Source organism: Delphinus delphis, chromosome 12 (genome assembly GCF_949987515.2).
Source record: "Delphinus delphis chromosome 12, mDelDel1.2, whole genome shotgun sequence".
In the NCBI taxonomy this organism is placed as follows: domain Eukaryota; kingdom Metazoa; phylum Chordata; class Mammalia; order Artiodactyla; family Delphinidae; genus Delphinus; species Delphinus delphis.
This window is the reverse complement of record NC_082694.2, coordinates 41759008-41783641: the sequence shown is the minus strand read 5'-3', so window position 1 is coordinate 41783641 and position 24634 is coordinate 41759008. Positions and strand designations below refer to the sequence as shown.

The window sequence follows — 24634 nt, the reverse complement described above, 5'->3', positions numbered from 1 at the left end:
GAAATTCCTTCTACACAAATGCACACCAAACTGATCTGATGGTGTAGACCCGCCGCCGCCTCTTCGTCTCTGCGTCCCCGAGCGCTTACAGGCCGCCTTAAAGAGAACGCTGGCCGCGGCCTAGGCGAGGTTCCGTGGGCCCGGGGCCGCAGTCTCCGCCCAGAGCGAGCTGTGTCGGGCGCGCGCAACGCCGCGGGCCCAGGTGCAAGAAGTTAGTTTGGCCCCTTCCGCGGGCCGCGCCGGCTCCGGGCCCGCCTCCCCGCGGGATTGGAGGCCCGCGGCCCCGCCCGGCCCTGGTAGGCCGGCGGGAGGCGTTTCGCGGTCTGGCGGCGGGGACGCGGAGGGCCTGGTTAACCTCCTCTCGTCCCCGGGTCCTGGGGGTCGCGTCGGGACCCCACACTTCCGCGCCCCGCTCTCCGCCTGCCCGGCCCGCGTGGCGCCCCAGCCCGGGGAGGAGCTGCGGTCGGAGACAGACGCCGGGGCCTCCGGGCCGCGCCTCAGCCCCGGACGGGCAGCGGTCCCTGCTTTCGCGGTTGGTCCTGACTTTTTTCTAACTCAGTGCGCGAACCTCGCCCCCCTTCAACTCCCGTTCGCCCAGAGGCGGGGCGGAGGAGTGAGGCGGGGAAGGAGATTGGGTTTCTCTTTTTGTCGGTCTAGAGGGAGCTTGAGTCGGGAAGTGAGTCTCCAGACGCCGGCGAGCTTCGGGTGGTTCGGGCCGGCCGGGCGTGGGGGTGTCTTGGGCCGCCGAGCAGGACGGGCGGGCGGGCGGTGGGCCGCGGGCCGCGCTGCCCCGCCCCTGCCTCCGCTCTCATGGCCCTCCGCCATGGCCGCCCCCAAGCCCAGTCTTGGCTCGGGTTCAGGTCTCTGGGTAGTGGAAACTCGTGTTGAGCACTTTTCATCGCAGCTCTGGGAGGGGACCCCAAAGCAGCAGGGACGTCTGTGTCGGTACTGGCCTTGAGAGGAGGCTGGCGCTTCCTCCTGTGAACTTGAACTCCGCATCCATGCCCAGAATGCGCATTGTATAGTAAGTCACCTTTCAGGTCTCAAGTTCTGATGCCACAGAGTTGCCCCCAAACTGTGTTTGTCTTCTTTATACTGATTGAGAATTTATGCCCTGCTGAAAAGTTGTTCTCTGTAGACTTTAGTTTTTAAATCAGCAAATAAATGTTGGGCCCCAGTACATAAAGTACTGGTCAGTATATATAAAGTACTGGTTAAAACTTTTCCTGTTTTGGGCATTGTTCATTTAAATTCCTGGCTTCCCTTGTGTTCGCGTTAGGAGGAGGACAGGTGAATATTGTTAAAGATTTCTGCTGTGTTCCTTTGCTCTACCTGGGGTGTTGCTGCTGAGTAAAAGGTAGGGCGTTGATTAAAGTTAAGTGAAGCAGGGAAAACCTACTAAAAGGAACAGAAACCTTCTCATTCTGAAGATGGATAGCGTATACAATGAAAACTTTCATTTCAAAAGCACTCACCAGTTTTAAAAAATTCTTTGGAAATACTTAGAAGACGGCAGTTACTTTCACAGTTAGTTTCAGGCCTATATGCTGTGTGTGTTTTTTCCGAAGAAATTTTCTCTTCCGACTCAAAAATCTCTGGTGAATTTCACTAACCTGTGTACAATTATAATTAATTGGGTAAAGTTGGATGGCTCTACTATGGAGTACATACTTTTCTTGTTTTGTTTGCGGTACGCGGGCCTCTCACTGTTGTGGCCTCTCCCGTTGCGGAGCACAGGCTCCGGATGCGCAGGCTCAGCGGCTATGGCTCACGGGCCCAGCCGCTCCGCGGCATGTGGGATCCTCCCGGACCGGGGCACGAACCCGCGTCCCCAGCATCGGCAGGCGGACTCTCAACCACTGCACCACCAAGGAAGCCCTGGAGTCCATACTTCTGTTGTTGGCAGTACTGTATTAATCTCTAAGACAGGGCAGTTTTCACTTTGGTGAGGGTGCGGAAGGGACAGGATATAGAGGAACAGAAAGTAGCTGAAAGAGTAGTGTGCCAGCCCTAAAACTGCACAGTGGCCTAGTGCTCTGCTTAATTATACATCCATGAAAACCCAATGCATTGCTCATTTAACAGATATTTACTGAGTACCTACTCTGTGTCAGTTGCTGGGCTTGGTAATGATGTACATTGCCGTCATCCATGTTTTCCCAGTCAAAAGCTGTATTTTCTTTCCTAGTGACTGAAGACCTTCTCATCTTTGACACGTAGCATTCTTAGTGAAAGGAGTATTTTCATATATATGAAATTTATTTTCTCTTTGTAATTGGATATTGTTAACTCATTTCTTAAGGTGTATTCTGCACTGTTAATAGGTATTTTGACTGCCTAACTGAATTTCGGAAATGTTAAGTGAGGTTCAGCAGGTTTGTTTGTTTTTTTAACATCAGTGCCTCTTAGATTTCAATATTGTAATGTTGGTGAATCTCCAATTTGAATAAAATGTGTGGGCTTTCCTAAACCCAGTTGACTTCAGAATCCTAATTTCTGGGAACCTGGGAAAGTGCCCCATAGAAGACATTTTGAGAAATGTATTTTAACTGGAGTTTTCTTAGTTGTTGTTTTTATTTTTAATCACTATCTCACCCCTTCTGCCAACAGAAGTGATGCCACCAAGAAGAAAAGAGAAATACAGACTTCCTGTTCCACTTCCAGAAGGCAAGGTCCTGGGTGATGTGGAAGGAAAACAGTGGGTGCTGGGCAAGATGATTGGCTCTGGAGGATTTGGTTTGATATATTTAGGTAAAGTATAAATCACCAAATATTCTTATATATGTGACTATACCTGTGACTTCTTAATAATATTTTGAGAATTGAAACTTTGAAATAAGATATAATCCATAAATGTACTTTTCTAAGTCGTATGAAGATAATGTTTAGTAGAATGGGTTCAAGACATGACTGACCCCAGTCCTTGTTGTCCATGTTTTTCTGAATGACTCTTAGAAGTCTTTTCAGAGCATAATTACACAGTCTGCCAGACAAAATGTTAATGTTCTTTTTCGAGAGTGTTTTCCTGGAAACATTGCTTTTTACAGCTCAGAGAATGCAACTGTATGAATACAAACACTTTCCATTTGTGAATCTTAATCATTAATATTTAAGTAGTACAAGGTTCTGGTCATTTCTTAACTAGGCCTCACTAGAGAACTGGGCCTTCATACTTCAAGGCATCTATTGCATGGAATGAATTAACTTCTCTCCTGTACATCTAGAATGGTACTAGTTACATGCCATCTTGGGATAATTGTGTTTTTTGTTTTTTGTTTTTTTTTTTGCGGTACACGGGCCTCTCACTGTTGTGGCCTCTCCCATTGCGGAGCACAGGCTCCGGATGCGCAGGCTCAGCGGCCATGGCTCACGGGCCCAGCCGCTCCAAGGCATGTGGGATCCTTTCAGACCGGGGCACAAACCTGTGTCCCCTGCATCGGCAGGCAGACTCTCAACCACTGCGCCACCAGGGAAGCCCCTGTTTTTTTCTTTTAATTAATTTATTTTATTCACTATTTTTTATTTTTGGTTGCATTGGGTCTTTGTTGCTGTGCGTGGGCTTTCTCTAGTTGTGGCGAAGGGGGGGGCCACTCTTCGTTGCGGTGTGCAGGGTTCTCATTGCTGTGGCTTCTTGTTGTGGAGCATAGGCTCTAGGAGCGCGGGCTTCAGTAGTTGTGGCACTCGGGCTAATAGTTGTGGCTCGCAGGCTTTAGAGCGCAGCCTCAGTAGTTGTGGCACACGGGCTTAGTTCCTCCGCGGCAGGTGGGATCTTCCCAGACCAGGGCTTGAACCCGTGTCCCCTGCATTGGCAGGCAGATTCTTAACCACTGCGCCTCCAGGGAAGCCCCCATCTTGGGATAATTAAGAAATTAGACACTCATTTAGTTTTTGTGTTCTTTGGTACAGGTAAGGAGCCTGAGTTGAGTATACTTTTACACTACATTTTAAAATTACACTGACTTTAAAAGGATTATTCAGGGCTACCTTGCATCTGTAGTTTAATGATCAAGAAATATCCATTAGGAGATCAGATTTAATGAATAAAATAAGATAAATATTAGTGATTAAAAATATGCCCTCGGGCTTCCCTGGTGGCACAGTGGTTGAGAGTCCGCCTGCTGATGCAGGGCACGCGGATTCGTGCCCCGGTCCGGGAAGATCCCACATGCCGCGGAGCGGCTGGGCCCATGAGCCATGGCCGCTGAGCCTGCGTGTCCGGGGCCTGTGCTCCGCAACGGGAGAGGCCACAACAGTGAGAGGCCCGCGTACCGCAAAAAAAAAAAATGCCCTCAAGGAGCAGTTCTTCTAAATATATTGACTCATTATATGTGTGTCTGTGGGAATTTAAGAAGTTGGTAAAAGACCTTCATTGGAGGAATCTTGGGTTCCTCATTAAACATTTCAAAGTGTAGGGAAGGAAGGACTTTCCCTCTATCTTCTTAAGCTGGATACCTGGGTTTATGAAATAAACTGACAACAGGCAGATTAACAGGAGAAAAGGTATACAAATTTATTAATTTTTTTAATGTTACACGCACAGTAATATCAGGGAAAAAAAGTGAATAAATACCCTAAAACACGGTGAGATTTGAGAGCTTACATACCGTCTTAATAAGGGAAGGGGAGACGGGATACAGGCCACTTAAGGGACAGTAAATGATTTTTAGGAAAGATTAATAGCCCTTAGAAGAGTAGATGTGGGCTATGATAGTTCATAACAAAGTTTGGGAGTGGTGTCAACTTCTCATCTCTTCTGTGATGAGTCAGTCTTTCCTGGTTAATGAAGCGCTCCTGGAGGGCATTTAAAACAATGGAGGTTTTTTTTTTTTTGGAGGCTCTGTCTTTAGGCAAATAAAGGGAGTTCAGAGGAAGCCTCTCCCTACATTTGTTATTTTTCAAATGCCTTTAGTTCAAAATAATCCTTATGCCAAAGAGGCATCTTTTAGGGTGGCATATTCTGCCACCCTTGTCACACAAGCATGTTTCATGGCTCATGAAGGATAAAGCTTCTCTTCTGATAAAATTAAGATTGTAGTTTTGAACAAATGGATGAAATCCAGTTAATAAGTAACTTATTAATCACCTGAGTGTCTAATCTAGTTGGAAAGATAAGACCAACACAAAATTATTGTATGGGTTAAATAAAGAACAGCTTCCCCATTTAAAGGATTTGAACTTGCTTGAAAAATGCTATGATTCTAAGTACTAGATTGAGTGACACAGACAGCACTGTTCAATAGAAATGTAATGCAAGCCATGTATGTAAAGTAAAATTTTCTAGGAGCCACATTAAAAAAAAAGTAAAAAGAAACAAGTGAAATTTAATTAAATAGTATGTATTATTGAATACAATCTATCTAAAGTATTACAATTCCAACATGTTATCAATATTAAAAAAAGGAAATATTTCACTTTTTTAAAGTCTTTAAAATCCAGGATTTGTCTAGTCATATTTCAGGGGCTCAATAGCTACGTATAGGTAGTGGCTACCACATTAGATGGTGCAGATGAAGACCCTGAGAGTACTTGGGATCTACAGAGAATAGAATTCTTTGTAGAATAAGTGTTGGCTGAGACTCTGAATTAGTGAATTCTCTTGTATGGCAGAGAGTAAGGATCTCTAGTACATTGTCTTGACTCAAGGTCAGAGAAATGGAGTTGAATAAATTATTTCTGATGTGGCTGAGCTATAGCCTTGGATTGCACAGCTTATCAGTTATACTTTCAGTTTTCTAATGTTTGAATTATTTGAATAATTTCAAAGAACTACAGAAAAGCATTGATTGTGATGATCTTGTTTTCTCTTTTTTAGATGTACATATTGTATGTGTTATATGTATTTAAATTTAAGTGCATGTTTAAACTTAAATTATATGTCTATACACATATACATAATGTATGTGTACATATATGTGTATACATACTCACTACTTGTGTGGTTCCTGTTGTGAAAAAGGAATTTATTTGCTTAGGCATGTGATTTATTTGTCCCTATTTAAATACAGAAAAATCTTTGCTTCTTTCAGTCCAAGTACTGCACATATTTTTTTACTTATTTTTTTCTCAGTAAGATTTATTTTGCAACAATTTTCAAGGTTTCATATGTTATGAAATACCCCCTACTATCTGAATTTCAGAACCTGGATCCTGGAAATATAAGCAAGTGCACACGTTGGGGGAAGGACTTTAAAGAAATGTTTAGCTGTTTTGAGGAAAAGTCTCCATACTTCAGAATATATAATAAAGCTGTGTGTTCCAAGTGTTGTTATTGTTTTATCAGAAGTGGCATTCATAAATCAAAATCAGCTCTTCAGTGAGTTGCCATCAGCAACAACTTCATTAAAATTAGCTTTTACTTATTTTCAAAGCTAAGCAAGTCCATATGAAATTATATCATGCTTTTGCATTTTACCATGGTTCTCATCACTTCCTGTATATAAATGAAGAAGTAGGTAAATTCAGGTTTCTTTTGTGTCCTTTGTGTCCAGCTACATTCTTTTTAAGCATCATATTTGCCAGATGTACTCTTTCAGCAGACACTTCATCAGCATTTGTTACCAAAGGCTGAGAAGAAGCTAACCGCTGTGTCTAACTCATTGTGTGCGTACAACTGTCCCCGAGCTTTGAGATCAATATCCAAGGCCTTTCAGTAGTCAGCAAGAAGAAAAGGGGAAGGGGCAGAAATATTTTATATTTACTCTTGACTTGGAGAAATAATGTGCCTGTAGCATTAATAGAAATAGTAATAAGAGGGAAAAGAAAAGTCTGAATACAAGACAGAGTTCTTTCTTTGTATATGAAAAGAGAGGAGGGGAAAAGGGAGAATGGAAACTGGTTTAGGGGGTGGAAAAAATTGCTGTTATTTTGGGATCAAATAAGTGAAAAAAATTTCTAAAATTTCCGGAGAGAGAACTAAGAGTTTAAATTCTACTTTATTGCTAGGTATAACATAGAACTAAGCAAACTGAGGGAGAATTGCACAAATAAAAGCATGGGCTTTGGTGTTAGGCAAATTTGGGTTGAATTCTGACCTAACTAAGCCTTTTGCAAACTTGAGTGACTTTCACCTATCCACGAGTCTTTGTTTCTATTCTGTATGTTAGGGGTAATAATAATAGTGATGATTAAGATAAGGTTTTTAAAAACTTGGAACTCGATAAGCAGTTCAATCTAATTTATTTATTTATTTAGAATTTCCCATTCTCAGTGATAGTTGAACTCTAAATTCAGTGTCTGGTGCCGCAGGAGATTAGGATGGTGACAAAGACATCTACTGGAGGGTTTTTCCATTTGTCCTGCCATGGACTGTGATGGATTTAGCTACTAAATGTGGTAAAACTAAGAACATAAGAGAATGTCAGTGGAATGACATTTTACTTACCAACCTCTATCTATTTTTCCCACTAAAATTTACAATAGTAGCCATGATGACATAGTGAAAAGTTCTCATTTAAGCTGTCATCTTATGTTTCAGATATGAAAGATACCGTGTTTCAGAAATTAGTCAAAAATCTAGAAAAACAGGGCTTCCCTGGTGGCGCAGTGGTTGAGAGTCCACCTGCCGATGCAGGGGACATGGGTTCGTGCCCCGGTCCGGGAAGATCCCACATGCCGTGGAGCGGCTAGACCCGTGAGCCATGGCCGCTGAGCCTGCGCGTCTGGAGCCTGTGCTCCGCAACGGGAGAGGCCACAACAGTGAGAGGCCCGCGTACCAGAAAAAAAAAAAATAAAAATCTAGGAAAACAGAATTACAGGTAATAAACTTCAGCCAAATTCTTCATGTGCTCATGAAGTCTTCTTATATTAGTACAAATGGAAATGATTTATCTGTGTAAGTTTTAGTTTTTTGATTTTGAGCATAACCATGACAATTTAGCATCTTTGGAATATCAAGCACAGACTAGATGTTCAACGGTTATTTGCCTGAGAGATGGAGATAGACTGGGCTGCTTAATCCACACAAGCCAGTTGCTTTATTCTCTTCCATAATTATAGATGTTACCCTTAACTCCAGCCTGTAACCTTAGAGATGTACTCTTAGTCACAAGAAAAACTGAGACAAATTAACTCTCATGATGTCATCTAAAAAAATCTATATATGCTTTATTGACAGTAAATCAATAGCATTATCTTTTCTAAATAATATGTTATTATAACTAAAATTAGCTCTCTTGAAGCATTAAGCTCAATCATTTTTTCATGGATAAATGTTTAGACTTCAAGTGACTGCCATGCATTTTTTGGGTAATCCTCTCAGATCAGCTCAATTTTGCTCTTTAGAAACAGAAGAAATCTTTTTTTGGGGGGGGTGGTAGGGCAGGGGGAAGAGGATAGGATGACTATGAGTTTTAGAAATTATCAAAGTTTAACTCACATATTTTATTGATGAAACAGACTTCTATTTATGAAGAAATAGAAAAGGTTATTTATACCTGTATGGTTTTTACTTATTGTACTTTCTAGTAAGCTGGAATGGATTGATTTTTAAGGTATGGAATGGATTGATTTTTAATGGATTGATTTTCAATCAATTGATTGATTTTTAAGTAGTGTTCGGAAGATCCTAATGATAATGCTAGCAACAAAGTAGAGTTACTGAAACATATATTGCTTCATTATATATTGCTGTGTTAAATGTTATTTTGGCAGTGTTTTATAGAGAAGGCTTTGAGATAAGCAGTTAGTCTTATTTGATACAGTGCTTACTAGGAACCACAGTTGTTACTAGGAAATTTTGCAGATGATACTGTGTGGGTGAAAAGAAGAAGGAAATAAATATGAAATAAGGGTAACTTGTACTAGAAACTATAGTATATAAGATAAATTAGTTCTCAGATGAAGGTGTAATAGGTAATAGGTGATATTATCTCAACAGAGGAAGAGATCACTTGGGATTTTGTGAGTTTAATAAACTTGATGTACCTTTCACAAGAATATTTAAACTCCCTAGAAGTTGTATTTTAATTTTGTATGTGCTGTCCATCGGCTATTAATTTTGAGTTTTAATAGAGTGTTCATTTACTTATCAGTTAAGAAATCTAAGTATCTGCAAAAGTTTGGATTCTTTGTATAAAAAGAGAGTGTTTTTCTAAGGCTTACTTAGCCTTTTCTTATCTCTTTCATTTTTGTAAGTGTCTGATCTTCTTTTTAACATATTTTATATTGTGGGTCTTCATTTTCAACATTTCTTCTCTCAAACTCTTTTGCCTTAAGGGAAGATTTACAAACTGCTCTGTTCTTCAATGATTTATATATTATGTCTCTTTCACTGCACCTGTTACTATCTTATAACTTTACAGTGGTTAAGGTTTTTAAATTTGAAACCTGTTTGCTATAGGGAAATGTCTTCTTCAGGAAATGAGTTCACCTCTATTGCCACACAATAAAAAAACTCCCAGCTTTTGGGAGCTTCTGGCTTCATTATGAAATAAGGATAGACTTTTGCTTCTGAAGTGTTTTAGGGTTTTTTTTTTCTTTAGATATGGATGAAGAGTAGGAAGTATGGTCCTTCTTTGAAGAAACAGGAATATCTATGTTTATAAAATAAATGAAAAGAAAATTAAACTCTAAAGCTCTAAATGGAAGAATTCACTAGAAATTAGCTATTTGGATGATAAAAATTTGTCCACCATCCACATTTAACAATGATCAAAGTGTTTGTGGGTCTTATACTGCTTACATAGTTTTGCAGTTAGTGGTCCTTCAGAAAGTTTGTCCCTTATAACTCCATTATGTGAACTGAATACGCTATGCAGTATTCTATGTGAAAGGGTATTTTAGGAGGAAAGACACAAAACTCAGCAATTATTTCAAGAAAATTGTTGAAGATTTCCATTGTTTCTTTTAAAGAGGTGGACTTCATTTAGTCAGGTAGACTTTTCTTTAACATCTCCAATCAAGTAATACTTGAGGAAAAAGGTTCCGTAGAAAGACATCCATTGAAGGCCAGGAACATCTACAGATGCAATGTGATCTCAGGCAATGAAGCATGTGGCCCTTCATTGGCATTATATGATAACAGGAGGATCTTCTGGCAGAAGAGCTGACTTTTGCTGAGTTCTGCATGCTGCCCCTCCAAACCCATCTTTGATTGGCACCTATGCCCTATTGAAACTGGCATCACACCTTCTGAATGGGCACAGTGCCAGCCTAGCAGATGGGTATGGGCAAAAGCATGCCAGAAACCCAGTATGTGCATCAAGTTTAAGTATCAGGGGCCCAAACTCCCATCCAGGGATATAAAAACTGCAGTCTGTTGAGAGCTTTTTGTGCTTAAGGTTAAAGGACATGCCATTTCTACTCCAGCTTCGAGGTTGATTAATTTCGAAAGTCAAACAGGAGCTCCTGTGGCTGTGTCAGGCAAAATTCTGTCTTTGGTGAATGAGAATTACTACTTCATGTAGGGAAGAGAAAGTATTGTAATGAAGTGTCCAATGAGAGTTAGTCTCCCGCAAGGGCCTCCAGCACTTAAGCAGCATGCATTCAGTGGAGATGAATATTTCTGTTCTCCAGCAGAGCCAGGTGCCTTCAAAGCCAGATCTTCAACCTGCTGCAGTAAAGAACCCTAAATTTAGAAAGGGCAGGTAAAGTTTGGAACTCCTTGGTGACAGCTCTCACCCTGAGCTGATGAGGCTTCACAAAAGTGTATAAAGGAGATGAAGGAAAAACTAAATAAAAAACCTTCAGATTACTTCAGCCTGAAACAGACAGATCTTTAACAAACCAAGGGGAAAAGTTTAGTCCCTTCTCCTCAATGCAGAAATTCTTCTGAATTTTATATCAATAAAAAGTTAGTTTACCAAAATGTTAGAACCAACTTAATGCATAAGTAACAAAGCTTCCTATTCTAACATTTATTTCATTGCATGTCTATCATGTATATAAACTTCACTTCTTGAATAATGGATTTTGCATAAAATTGAGTTCTAAATATCATATTCCTTATGATCGTCTCACACCAGCTACAGAACTGGGCAAAAAAAAAAAAAAGGGCATCATTCCTTGTGATCACTTTAATCATATCCCCTAAATGCTCTTAAATTTACAGGAATGCCTGTAAGACCAGCTGTGGCCAAGAGAAGCTTTTTCATAATCACCTTAATAGCCATTGCTTTTTCTTTTCCACTGTGTAAACTTTATCTATGGAGCAGATTCCATGAGACCATTGTGAATACTTCAACGTATTCAAAACATATAACTGCCACAAATTAAACTACTAAAACTAAAGCTGGTGCATTGTAACTGCCAAGTAAAACTGGCACGTCCCTCTGTCAGACTGCGGGAGAGTATGCCATACAGTCCTCAGAAAACACAATTCATCCAGAAGCACTCTTGTCACTTGCTCTGATATTAAACCAGAGAAAGTGACATTAATTAAAGAAGTGACGTGAGCCAACAAAGGCAATGAAATTCTAAGCTTTGGCTCATGTGCAGACCTTACTCCGACTGCTCTGCTTAGGTATCGTGGCCATTTCTGAAGAGGAGTGTGGCTACTTCCCTTTTCCTCCTCCTTTCATCTTTCCATTCTGAAACATCATTTTCAAGCAACTAAAATTGCATACCCAGGGTTGCACTAGCCAGTTGGTACACTGGTAGTCAATGCAGGGTTTCCCAGAATAGTCACGTGGTGGCATGGGATGCATTTACTGCACTTGGTAACTGCATGAGATGAACAACAGCTAGAGACAGAAGAGAGTTGTTCTCACAAAAAGGCAAGCAACAGCATAATCGAGTAGGGTACCTAGATGCGGTAGACCGGGAGCTAGGGGAGTCTGTTGCTAGGATCGCTGGTGGAAACGAATGATGGCTGGTAGGCCTTATGAAAATTCTGACGTGCTAACGAGCCAAGCAGGGGAGTAGCCACAACTCCTCTCACTCTCTCTTTGTTCCTTCCTGTATGTGCCCTTTCTCAGTGCTTATCTTGTTTCATATGATTGCCATTTGTATACTGTTTACCGTCCATCAACACTAGCTTCTAAACTCCTTGCAGGTATTCTCTCAGAGTGCTTAGACAAGGCCTTGCATACAATAGCTTAAAAAAAAATGATTGGTTAAATTAACTCTAAAACTAGTCTGTTCAGGAAAAATAATTTTCCCAACAATTAAGTTATCTGAGATGAAATTTCATTCTCTATATACTCTTAACATGCAGCATGTGTGTAAGGCACTGTCCTTTTAGATTTAGAGACATTGTTTTGTATATTTTGGGGAATTCGAGGGGAAAGAAGTTTCTGTTCATTCTCTTTCCAAGTATGCTTTTTAAATACAAGAAGCCATGTACTTAATCCATAGATTATAGGATTTATTGGGGAAAGTCTACTTTGCTAATGCTTAGTGCAGAGAGAGTTAAAAAAAAGAAAAGGACATTATATTAAGACTAAATAGTTTTGTGTTTAGAATGAAACAATTCTACTGAGTAGCACTTAATTGAAGTAGACCTAACAGCAAGTATAAATTTTTGTGGAGGAAATAGGTGGGGTTTAATGTTAAATGGATTGACTTATAGGCATGTAACATGCATAAGAAATCCACTTTTCAAAGGATATAAAGACAACTTTAACAGAAAATAAATTATTGGAATTTCTTTTAATCCGAGTGAATGAAAGATTTGATTAAGAGTTTTGTACATAGTCAGAAGCTTTTGTTATAGTTTCTGGGCATGGGTGTTTTATATTTGAGATCAGGAATTTTCTATGTATGTAATTAGTCGTGAGGTTTAATGTACATTTTTCATATCAGGCAGACAATGGCTTAAAAGAGACAGCAGCACTGCAAAGGAGCAAGAAAAGAAGGCCAAAGTTGACATACACAGAGGCAAAACAGTGTAGGAAAAATCAACACGTTTTGCAAAATCAATCATTGAAAATGTGTCAGTGTTCAGGAGACTGTCTTTAATTTGCAATCCAAGTGAAAAAGAGTATTTAAATATGAGAGGCAGTATTATTGAGCCCAGCATGCCTGCTACCACTTGTTTGACTAGCTCAGAATAGAACACTGAGAGGCAAGGGCTCAAAGTTAAATGAACATTTATACATTTTAAAATCAAATGAAAGATTCAGAGTATATTCATGAATTAAAATTTTTTTCAGAACCCTAAATTTAATCAGCTGGAATTACTTTTAAAGTGTCATTCTATTTAACTTTTGGGAATGATGAATTTGCCTTTTAATAGGGATGCTGTATTTTATCATGAAGATGAAACAAACTGTCTTTTGTTAATTATTCCCCAGAGACATTGGCCATTTTTCTCTCCTATGCTTAGTGTGGAGTAAAGGCAGCTTCCCGCAAATTTATATCAAGCAAGAGCAATCAGAAGCTACAACATGTGTGAAAGAGGCTCATGGAGGGCATAGTGTCCATTGTAGGTGTTCTGAGTGCTACCTAATGAAGTTCTTAGAGGTAATGTTACCAAAGCCTCACTATGGAGGCTATGAACATAGGACATAGAACAGTAAAAAGGAATGAAAGCAAGAATCTCCGGTAAAGTGTAGCAGATGAGTCAAGTGTGTCTGGGGCATACTGCTAGGGATGGTTCTTGAAATCTTTTTTAGGAATCATCATCATCATCAACTGCTGCTAAAATCTTTTACTTAGTGTGTGCCATGCTCTGCGTTAAATGCTTTATATGCATTATTTCATTTAATCCTCTCAGCAGCTTGATAAGGGAGTTATTGAGGCTTAAGAATGGTAAGCAATTTGTCTCTATGCTATAGTTTTAATAATTGCCTCCATCTACATTTGAACTCAGGTTTCTTTGCTCTCCTGATTGATGTCCTTTGTCAAAGAACACTTTGAATTTATTACTAGCCAGAGAAAATAGTGGCAAATGACATGCTTGTGACATGCTCATTTCTAAAATAACAGTGAAATATCTAATTGATAGTATTGGCAGCTAATGTAAGAAATATGTTAGTGATGATGCTGATAATGGTGTCATTTTCATTCAGATTGACAACGTGAGGTGTAGATCATCCGTGATACGTTTTTAATATTAAGTTCACAAAATCTTTGAAAGACCATCTGATATTTATAGCAAGTCTAGTGTTAAGAAGTAGAAAAAATACATACACTAAAAAATGTACTATACCTAGATCAAACAATATTTTTATGAAAAAAAGTAAGAATAGTCAACAGTGCATACAAACTGATGATAAAGATTTGGTAGGTTTTTCTGCTTTTTAAAAAATGAGTAAATTTATTTAGTTTATAGGGATTTTATGCATTTGTTTTAAGGCTAATAACCAACAGGAAGATCAGAAGAAGCCTCTAAATCCCTATGATACAGTTTTAATAAGCATCATGTAAAAATATTTTTACAGATATTGAATTATTTTCTCTTTTTTTTACATCTTTATTGGGGTATAATTGCTCTACAATGGTGTGTTAGTTTCTGCTTTATAACAAAGTGAATCGGTTATACATATACATATGTTCCCATATCTCTTCCCTCTTGCATCTCCTTCCCTCCCACTCTCCCTATCTCACCCCTCCAGGCTGTCACAAAGCACCGAGCTGATATCCCTGTGCCATGCGGCTGCTTCCCACTAGCTATCTACCTTACGTTTGTTAGTGTGTATATATCCATGACTCTCTCTTGCCCTGTCACAGCTCACCCTTCCCCCTCCCCATATCCTCAAATCCGTTCTCCAGTAAGTCTGTGTCTTTATTCCTGTCTTACCCCTAGGTTCTTCATGACATTTTTTTTCCCTTAAATTCCATATATATGTGTTAGCATACGGTATTTGTCTTTTTCTTTCGGACTTACTTCACTCTGTATGACAGACTCTAGGTCTATCCACCTCATTACAAAGAGCTCAATTTTGTTTCTTTTTATGGCTGAGTAATATTCCATTGTATATATGTGCCACATCTTCTTTATCCATTCATCCGATGATGGGCACTTAGGTTGTTTCCATCTCTGGGCTATTGTAAATAGAGCTGCAGTGAACATTTTGGTACATGACTCTTTTTGAATTATGTTTTTCTCAGGGTATATGCCCAGTAGTGGGATTGCTGGGTCATATGGTAGTTCTATTTGTAGTTTTTTAAGGAACCTCCGTACTGTTCTCCATAGTGGCTGTACCAACTCACATTCCCACCAGCAGTGCAAGAGTGTTCCCTTTTCTCCACACCCTCTCCAGCATTTATTGTTTCTAGATTTTTTGATGATGGCCATTCTGACTGGTGTGAGATGATATCTCATTGTAGTTTTGATTTGCATTTCTCTAATGATTAATGATGTTGAGCATTCTTTCATGTGTTTGTTGGCAGTCTGTATACCTTCTTTGGAGAAATGTCTGTTTAGGTCTTCTGCCCATTTTTGGACTGGGTTGTTTGTTTTTTTGTTATTGAGCTGCATGAGCTGCTTATAAATTTTGGAGATTAATCTGTTGTCAGTTGCTTCATTTGCAAATATTTTCTCCCATTCTTAGGGTTGTCTTGGTCTTGTTTATGGTTTCCTTTGCTGTGCAAAAGCTTTGAAGTTTGATTAGGTCCCATTTGTTTGTTTTTATTTCCATTTCTCTAGGAGGTGGGTCAAAAAGGACCTTGCTGTGATTTATGTCATAGAGTGTTCTGGCTATGTTTTCCTCTAAGAGTTTGATAGTTTCTGGCCTTACATTTAGGTCTTTAATCCATTTTGAGCTTATTTTTGTGTATGGTGTTAGGGAGTGATCTAATCTCATACTTTTACATGTACCTGTCCAGTTTTCCCAGCACTACTTATTGAAGAGGCTGTCCTTTCTCCACTGTACGTTCCTGCCTCCTTTATCAAATATAAGGTGACCATAGGTGCATGGGTTTATCTCTGGGCTTTCTATCCTGTTCCATTGATCTATCTTTCTGTTTTTGTGCCAGTACCATACTGTCTTCATTACTGTAGCTTTGTAGTATAGTATGAAGTCAGGGAGCCTAATTCCTCCAGCTTCGTTTTTCGTTCTCAAGATTGCTTTGGCTATTCGGGGTCTTTTGTGTTTCCATACAAATTGTGAAATTTTTTGTTCTAGTTCTGTGAAAAATGCCAGTGGTAGTTTGATAGGGATTGCATTGAATCTGTAGATTGCTTTGGGTAGTAGACTCATTTTCACAATGTTGATTCTTCCAATCCAAGAACATGGTATATCTCTCCATCTATTTCTATCATCTTTAATTTCTTTCATCAGTGTCTTATAATTTTCTGCATACAGGTCTTTTGTCTCCTTAGGTAGGTTTATTCCTAGATATTTTATTCTTTTTGTTGCAATGGTAAATGGGAGTGTTTTCTTGATTTCACTTTCAGATTTTTCATCATTAGTGTATAGGAATGCCAGAGATTTCTGTGCATTAATTTTGTATCCTGCTACTTTACCAAATTCATTGATTAGCTCTAGTAGTTTTCTTGTAGCATCTTTAGGATTCTCTATGTATAGTATCATGTCATCTGCAAACAGTGACAGCTTTACTTCTTCTTTTCCGATTTGGATTCCTTTTATTTCCTTTTTTTCTCTGATTACTGTGGCTAAAACTTCCAAAACTATGTTGAATAAGAGTGGTGAGAGTGGGCAACCTTGTCTTGTTCCTGATCTTGTTGGAAATGCTTTCAGTTTTTCACCATTGAGGACGATTTTGGCTGTGGGTTTGTTATATATGGCCTTTATTATGTTGAGGAAAGTTCCCTCTATGCCTACTTTCTGCAGGGTTTTCATCATAAATGGGTGTTGAATTTTTTCGAAAGCTTTCTCTGTGTCTATTGAGATGATCATATGGTTTTTCTCCTTCAATTTGTTAATATGGTGTATCACGTTGATTGATGTGCGTATATTGAAGAATCCTTGCATTCCAGGAATAAACCCCACTTGATCATGGTGTATGATCCTTTTAATGTGCTGTTGGATTCTGTGTGCTAGTATTTTGTTGAGGGTTTTTGCATCTCTGTTCATCAGTGATATTGGCCTGTAGTTTTCTTTCTTTGTGACATCCTTGTCTGGTTTTGGTATCAGGGTGATGGTGGCCTCGTAGAAGGAGTTTGGGAGTGTTCCTCCCTCTGCTATATTTTGGAAGAGTTTGAGAGGGATAGCTGTTAGCTCTTCTCTAAATGTTTGATAGAATTCGCATGTGAAGCCATCTGGTCCTGGGCTTTTGTTTGTTGGAAGATTTTTAATCACAGTTTCAATTTCAGTGCTTGTGATTGGTCTGTTCATATTTTCTATTTCTTCCTGATTCAGTCTCGGCAGGTTGTGCATTTCTAAGAATTTGTCCATTTCTTCCAGGTTGTCCATTTTATTGGCATAGAGTTGCTTGTAGTAATCTCTCATGATCTTTTGTATTTCTGCAGTGTCAGTTGTTACTTCTTCTTTTTCATTTCTAATTCTATTGATTTGAGTCCTCTCCCTCTTTTTCTTGATGAGTCTGGCTAATGGTTTATCAATTTTGTTTATCTTCTCAAAGAACCAGCTTTTAGTTTTATGGATCTTGCTATTGTTTCCTTCATTTCTTTTTCATTTATTTCTGATCTGATTTTTATGATTTCTTTCCTTCTGGTAACTTTGGGTTTTTTTTGTTCTTCTTTCTCTAATTGCTTTAGGTGTAAGTTTAGGTTGTTTATTCGAGATGTTTACTGTTTCTTAAGGTAGGATTGTATTGCTATAAACTTCCCTCTTAGAACTGCTTTTGCTGCATCCCATAGGTTTTGGGTCGTCATGTCTCCATTGTCATTTGTTTCTAGGTATTTTTTGATTTCCTCTTTGATTTCTTCAGTGATCACTTCGTTATTAAGTAGTGTATTGTTTAGCCTCCATGTGTTTGTATTTTTTACAGATCTTTCCCTGTAATTGATATCTAGTCTCATAGTGTTGTGGTCGGAAAAGATACTTGATACAATTTCAATTTTCTTAAATTTACCAAGGCTTGATTTGTGACCCAAGGTATGATCTATCCTGGAGAATGTTCCATGAGCACTTGAGAAAAATGTGTATTCTGTTGTTTTTGGATGGAATGTCCTATAAATATCTATTAAGTCCATCTTGTTTAATGTGTCATTTAAAGCTTGTGTTTCCTTATTTATTTTCATTTTGGATGATCTGTCCATTGGTGAAAGTGGGGTGTTAAAGTCCCCTACCATGAATGTGTTACTGTCGATTTCCCCTTTTATGGCTGTTAGTATTTGCCTTATGTATTGAGGTGCTCCTATGTTGGGTGCATAAATATTTACAATTGTTATATCTTCCTCTTGGATCGATCCCTTGATCATTATGTAGTGTCCTTCTTTGTCTCTTCTAGTAGTCTTTATTTTAAGGTCTCTTTTGTCTGATATGAGAATTGCTACTCCAGCTTTCTTTTGGTTTCCATTTGCATGGAATATCTTTCTCCATTCCCTTACTTTCAGTCTGTATGTGTCTCTAGGTCTGAAGTGGGTCTCTTATAGACAGCATATATATGGGTCTTGTTTTTGTATCCATTCAGCCAATCTGTGTCTTTTGGTGGGAGCATTTAGTCCATTTACATTTAAGGTAATTATCAACTTGTATGTTCCTATTCCCATTTTCTTAATTGTTTTGGGTTCGTTATTGTAGGTCTTTTCCTTCTCTTGTGTTTCTTGCCTAGAGAAGTTCCTTTAGCATTTGTTGTAAAGCTGGTTTGGTGGTGCTGAACTCTCTCAGCTTTTGCTTGTCTATAAAGGTTTTAATTTCTCCATCAAATCTGAATGAGATCCTTGGTGGGTAGAGTAATCTTGGTTGCAGGTTTTTCTCCTTCATCACTTTAAATATGTCCAGCCAGTTCCTTCTGGGTTGCAGAGTTTCTGCTGAAAGATCAGCTGTTAACCTTATGGGGATTCCCTTGTGTGTTATTTGTTGTTTTTCCCTTGATGCTTTTAATATGTTTTCTTTGTATTTAATTTTTGACAGTTTGGTTAATATGTGTCTTGGTGTATTTCTCCTTGGATTAATCCTGTATGGGACTCTCTGTGCTTCCTGGACTTGATTAACTATTTCCTTTCCCATATTAGGGAAGTTTTCAACTATAATCTCTTCAAATATTTTCTCAGTCCCTTTCTTTTTCTCTTCTTCTTCTAGAACCCCTATAATTCGAATGTTGGTGCGTTTAATGTTGTCCCAGAGGTCTCTGAGACTGTCCTCAGTTCTTTTCATTCTTTTTTCTTTATTCTGCTCTGCAGTAGTTATTTCCACTATTTTATCTTCCAGGTCACTTATCCGTTCTTCTGCCTCAGTTATTCTGCTATTGATCCCATCTGGAGTATTTTTAATTTCATTTATTGTGTTGTTCATCATTGCTTGTTTCATCTTTAGTTCTTCTAGGTCCTTGTTAAATGTTTCTTGCATTTTCTGTATTCTTTTTCCAAGATTTTGGATCATCTTTACTATCATTATTCTGAATTCTTTTTCAGGTAGACTGCCTATTTCCTCTTCATTTGTTAGGTCTGGTTGGTTTTTATCTTGCTCCTTCATCTGTTGAATTATTTTTGACTATGTCTTTTTTCATTGGATAATAATTTTTTAAATTAATTAATTAATTAATTTTTTGGCTGCATTGGGTCTTAGCTGCTGCACAGGCTTTCTCTAGTCACGGTGAGTGGGGCCTACTCTGTTCCTGTGCGTGGGCTTCTCAGTGCAGTGGCTTGTCTTTGTTGCAAAGCATGGGCTCTAGGTGTGCGGGCTTCAATAGTTGTGGCACACAGCCTCAGTAATTGTGGTTCGCGGGCTCTACAGTGCAGGCTCCGTAGCTGTGGTGCACGAGCTTAATTGCTCTGCGGCATGTGGGATCTTCCCGGACCAGGGTTCAAACGCATGTCCCCTGCATTGGCAGGCAGATTTTTAACCCCTGCACCACCAGTGAAGTCCTGGATAACAATTTAAAGATACAGTATTTAGAAAACTAGGTCTTTTGAAGAGTAAAATAAACAAAAATAAATACTTGGATAAGTGAAATGTTGATAAAGAATATGTTTCTTTATAGAATTCGTTCAGATGCCAAAATATTTTATATATAATAGAAGTACAGTTTTTGAAAAAGTATTCAGTTTTGCCAAGATATTAATTATTACACAATAGTAATTTATTATGTACCTATAGATGATTTTATGAAAAAAATATAACATTTCATGAAGAGGCAAATCTTTAAGTGTTTTTAATGGAGATAGTTATTAGATATTGCAAAGCTAGTTTTTATGCTGATACTTTTTTCTTGGGAGTATATACATAGCAAGGAAAAGAATGAACAAAATATATTACTTTAGAATACATGTTATTGAGTGCTTATGGTGATATACAGTTATTAATTTCAGTTTCTGGAGAATGTGAAGAAAAATGCTGTTCATTATACTTGATCTTGTTTCTATTAAAAGATCATGTGTTACAGTTCTAACATATATCTCCAGTGTCATATGTAAGTATTACAATTGGGCCTGAAGTATTAGTTATGTAAACCTCCTGTCTTATAAAGTTTTAGGAGGGTGGTAGAAGGAAAAGTAGTAAAACCCACTAAAAAATCTCCACACAATACACTTCAAGACAAATGAAAAGAAAGCAAAACAAAGTTGTGTACCTAATAGACCATTGTTGCTGTGTGATGGAAAGGGGAAGAAAAACATTATAAGACTTCTATAGTATCAGAATTACTACTTCATCAGAAAGCTTTTGACCAAGTACAAATGTTTTGAAATTAACTAGTTTAATGTAAATGGAATGCATTATGGAATCTGTCTTAAAAATAAGAGATTTTTATTCGGGGAAGGGCTTTTAAGTTCTTTCTGACCCTGAAGATCTGTGAGATCCTGAAAGATGGTGAGAGATATTGAAACATGGATAGAGGTGTAAGGAAAGAATTGACCCAGCTGAGCAAAGAATTAGCTATACTACTAATGAGCAAGCAAAATAAATCTAAGGCATAGAAAAATGATGTAAAGAGAACATCAAGAAGAAAAAGTAATGGTTCTGTTATCTTTTTGTGTAGTATAGTTTTGGATAATAAGAACATTACATGAAAAGGTAAAGACTTTCAAAACAGAGACCATAATGAAAGATAAGAAAGATTTCCCTTATTTGAAACCTAATTTCAGCATGAATATTAGCAAGTGTTTCAAAAAGTGAGGGTGGAGCCAAGGTTCTTACCTAGTGGCTTGTTAAGTTTGAAATGCAGAACGTGTAATATCATTTCAGGGAGGGAGTTCAGGAACTACTTCAGCCCTTAATTCATAGACTAACAATAGAATAACTTCATAATAGCTAAGAGAAATATGGCTGTCATTCCAGTACACTATCTGGCCAAACTGAATGCCTCTTAAGAGAGAAGGAAACATTTGAGGACTTAGGAAATCTGAAATCATTTTATAACAGATTACCACAAAGATAAAGTAGACTCGAAAGTATATAAGTGAACAAGACTTCCAAGAAATAAATGAATTACAAAAAGATTTGATGACACAAAGTAAAAAGTTTAGTAAAAACTGGACTTACGAATATAATTTTATAATGCAATTCACATTTCTAAAGTAGATTAAAGAACTGTGGTTAGGATATATAGGGTTAAGAGTTAAACGGAAAGGTTGGTACATATCAACTCTTCAAGCAAGCTCGAAATGTTTAGTTAATAATAATAATAATGAAAACATCTGAATTAGAGTATATCAGTGTGACGAGTGTTTAAGAAATAGATAAATGGATTGAAAGGTAGTCTATTATAAGATAACATATGTAATATGTACCACAACCAGTAAGTAATCGGTGAAGGAGAGCAAAAACGAATAACAATAATATAAATGTACAGTGTTGTATTATAATTCAATTGCCAATTACTACATTAGATAAAAACTGTCTGAAATCCCCTATTAAAGAATGTCATTGACAAAAACCCCATAATCACTTGCCAAAAGAGAAATACCTAATACAATAAAATATAAAGACACTAAAAGATCGAGTTTTTTAATGCACGTGTAAGCAAAGAGTAAGATAAGCATTTTTAAAATTGTTTTATATTCCGTAGTAAAAATTATTAAGTGAACTAAACAAGGACATTATGTAATGGCAAAATGTTAATAAAGCCAAGTGAAAATGTAATCATAGAATTCAATATGACCAGAATGCTACTGTTCGTTTTTCTTAGAGAAGAAAGAAAATCTAGCAGGTGTTCAATAAGAACATGTTACAAATATAACTAGAGGTATTATAAACAGGAAATGACAAATCAATCACCAGTAGGTCTTCACACTGGTCTTTATGGAAGCCAGGTATACAGGTGAAAGGAGTAGGGGCTGTGGTCACTCCACCCATGTTTCAACCTGAGCATTTCTGCTTTGATCTGTTCTTTGTATCAGGCTGCCAAGAAACATCCTGTTACTGAAACAGTTGAAGATAACTGATTATGCTACAATAATTAATAAGCTCCAGAGTTGAATATGCAATTAATAAGAAATGATTTATATTTGGAGGGGACTTAACAGCATTATAGAGAATAAGATCTTTCTTCCCCAACTGTACAAGAACTCATTTTAAAAATTGTGCGTGGTGGTTTATTAGTAGTAAATGTGAAGAAAAATCAGAATTTTTATATGTCATAGTCTTGGAACCCAAGCATAGAAATAAATACCAATATTGTCTTGCTTGTTTTGTTTATGACCTGCATTCTATCTCGAGTTTCTACATATTCAAATAGTGTTTAATTTAAGTTCACCTCCCCCTTGAAGCCTACTGTTTTCCTTTTTGCATTTTCTGCCAAAGTTGTATATTGTGTGTTTGTTTTCAATAATATTTTTGCCTCTCTTTTGTCAGAGACAAAATTTTGGAGAATTGACATTTTTAATGTTGAGTCTTCAATCTGCAAATAGAGTATCTCTCTCCATTTCTTTAGGTCTTCGATTTCTTTCATCAGCATTTTGGCTTTTGGCATATTGGTCCTGTACATGCACTTTTAGGTATATATGTAAGTTTTTCTTTTTCTTTTAAAATTTTTGATGCTATTAAAAATGGTATTGCTTTTGTAATTTTGGTTTCCAGTTGTAGATTATTAGTATATAAAAATACAGTTGATTTTTGCTTGTTGACTATACGTCCCATCGTCTTGGTAAATTTACTTATTAGTCCTAGGATTTTTTTTTTTCCAGATTCTTTGGAATTTTCTATATAGATAATCTTGTCATCTTGTCATCTGCAAGTAGGGATCACTTTATTTCTTCCTTTCGAATCTGTGTACTTTTTGTTTCCTGACTCCTTGCACTGGCTAGGACTTCCAGCACTTTATTGAGTAGGAATGGTGAGAGTGGACGTCCTTGACTGTTCCCAGTTTAAGGGAGAAAGCATTCAGCCCTCATCACTTAGTATAATGTTAGCTATAGGTTGTTTGTAGTATTCTTTTTCAAATTGAGGAAGCACTCCTTACTATACTGAGAGTTTTTATCCTGAATGGGTATCGAATTTTGTCAAATACTTTTTCTGCATTAATTGATAGGATCATTTGGTTTTTCTTTTTTAGATTCTTAATATGGTGGATAACATTGATTTCTTTTTTTTTTCTTTTGCATCAGCATTATGAGGGGAGGATATTGGTCTATAGTTTTCTTTTTCTTTCTTTCTTTCTTTTTCCCCCTACTGTCTTTGTTTGATTTTGGTTTTGGTTTTAGGATAATGCTGGTTTCATAAAATGAGTTGTGAATTATTCCCTCCTTTTTTGCTTTCTGGAAGTGAATATATAGAATTGATGTTACTTGTTTTTCATGTGTTTTGTAGAATTCTACAGTGAAGCCATCTGGGGTTAGAGATACCTTTTTCCAAAGGATGTTTGTTTGTTTGTTTAGAACTTGATTTCACCTGGGACTTGTTTGGTTATTTGCTTCATATCAGGTAACTTTTAGTAGTTTGTGAATTTTAAGCATTTCCATTCCATCTAAGTTGTCAAATTTCTATGTATAGAGTTCTTCATAGTATTAGTTTATTATACTTTTAATGTTAGCAGTTTCTGTAGTGATACTCCTTTTTCATTCCTTATATGGATCATTTTTCTCTTTTTTTGCTTTTCTTTTTTGTCAGTCTTGACAGTGGGTTTGTAAATTTTATTGATCATTTCAAAGAAACAGCTCTTGGTTTTGTGGATTTACTGTATTTTTCTGTTTTCAATCTCACCAGTTTGTTTTTTTTTTCTTTTTTGTCTCCTTCTTTCCATTTGTTTTGGGTTTAGTTTGCCCTTTTTTCCCCCTAATTCCCTTAGGTGGAAACTTACTTATTTGAATCTTTCTTCTTTTGTAGTATAAGTGTTCAGTGCTAAATTTGTTTCTAAGTCCTTCTCTGACAGAATCCCACAAATTCTGATATGTTTTAGTTGTCATATATTACATCTATATTAACTTAAATTCCCCCAGACCATATTATAACTTTTGCTTTAACCATCAAACACATTTTAACTGAAGGAAAGCATAATCCATTACATTTTCCCAATATTTACCATTTTTTTCTCTTCTTTTATTCCTGATAGCTCACATTTCCTTGTATGATTTTCTTTTCTTTTCTGAATATTTCTTTAGCAATTCTTATATAGCAGATCTGCTGGCTATGGCTACTCTTAGTTATTCTTCACTGGAGAATGTCTTTATTTAGCTTTAATTCCAGAAGGATATTTTTGCTGGATATTGGATTGACTGTTCTTTTCAGCA

General features: G+C 37.6%; 1 protein-coding gene across 3 annotated transcripts in view; it reads left to right on the top strand.

Annotated features, from left to right (window-relative positions):
- The first annotated feature begins 310 nt into the window (after positions 1-310).
- The window catches only part of VRK2 (VRK serine/threonine kinase 2), a 97018-nt gene continuing 72694 nt past the window's right edge, over positions 311-24634 (top strand). The window contains exons 1-2 of one of the 3 annotated variants that reach the window (XM_060026557.1): positions 311-532; positions 2611-2751. In XM_060026557.1, coding sequence (XP_059882540.1) covers positions 2616-2751 — 136 coding nt within the window. In that variant the 5' untranslated portion in view covers positions 311-532; positions 2611-2615. Of the gene's footprint in view, positions 533-711; positions 1025-2610; positions 2752-24634 lie in introns of those variants that run through there. The other 2 variants (XM_060026558.2, XM_060026556.2) reach the window with 2 other exon arrangements.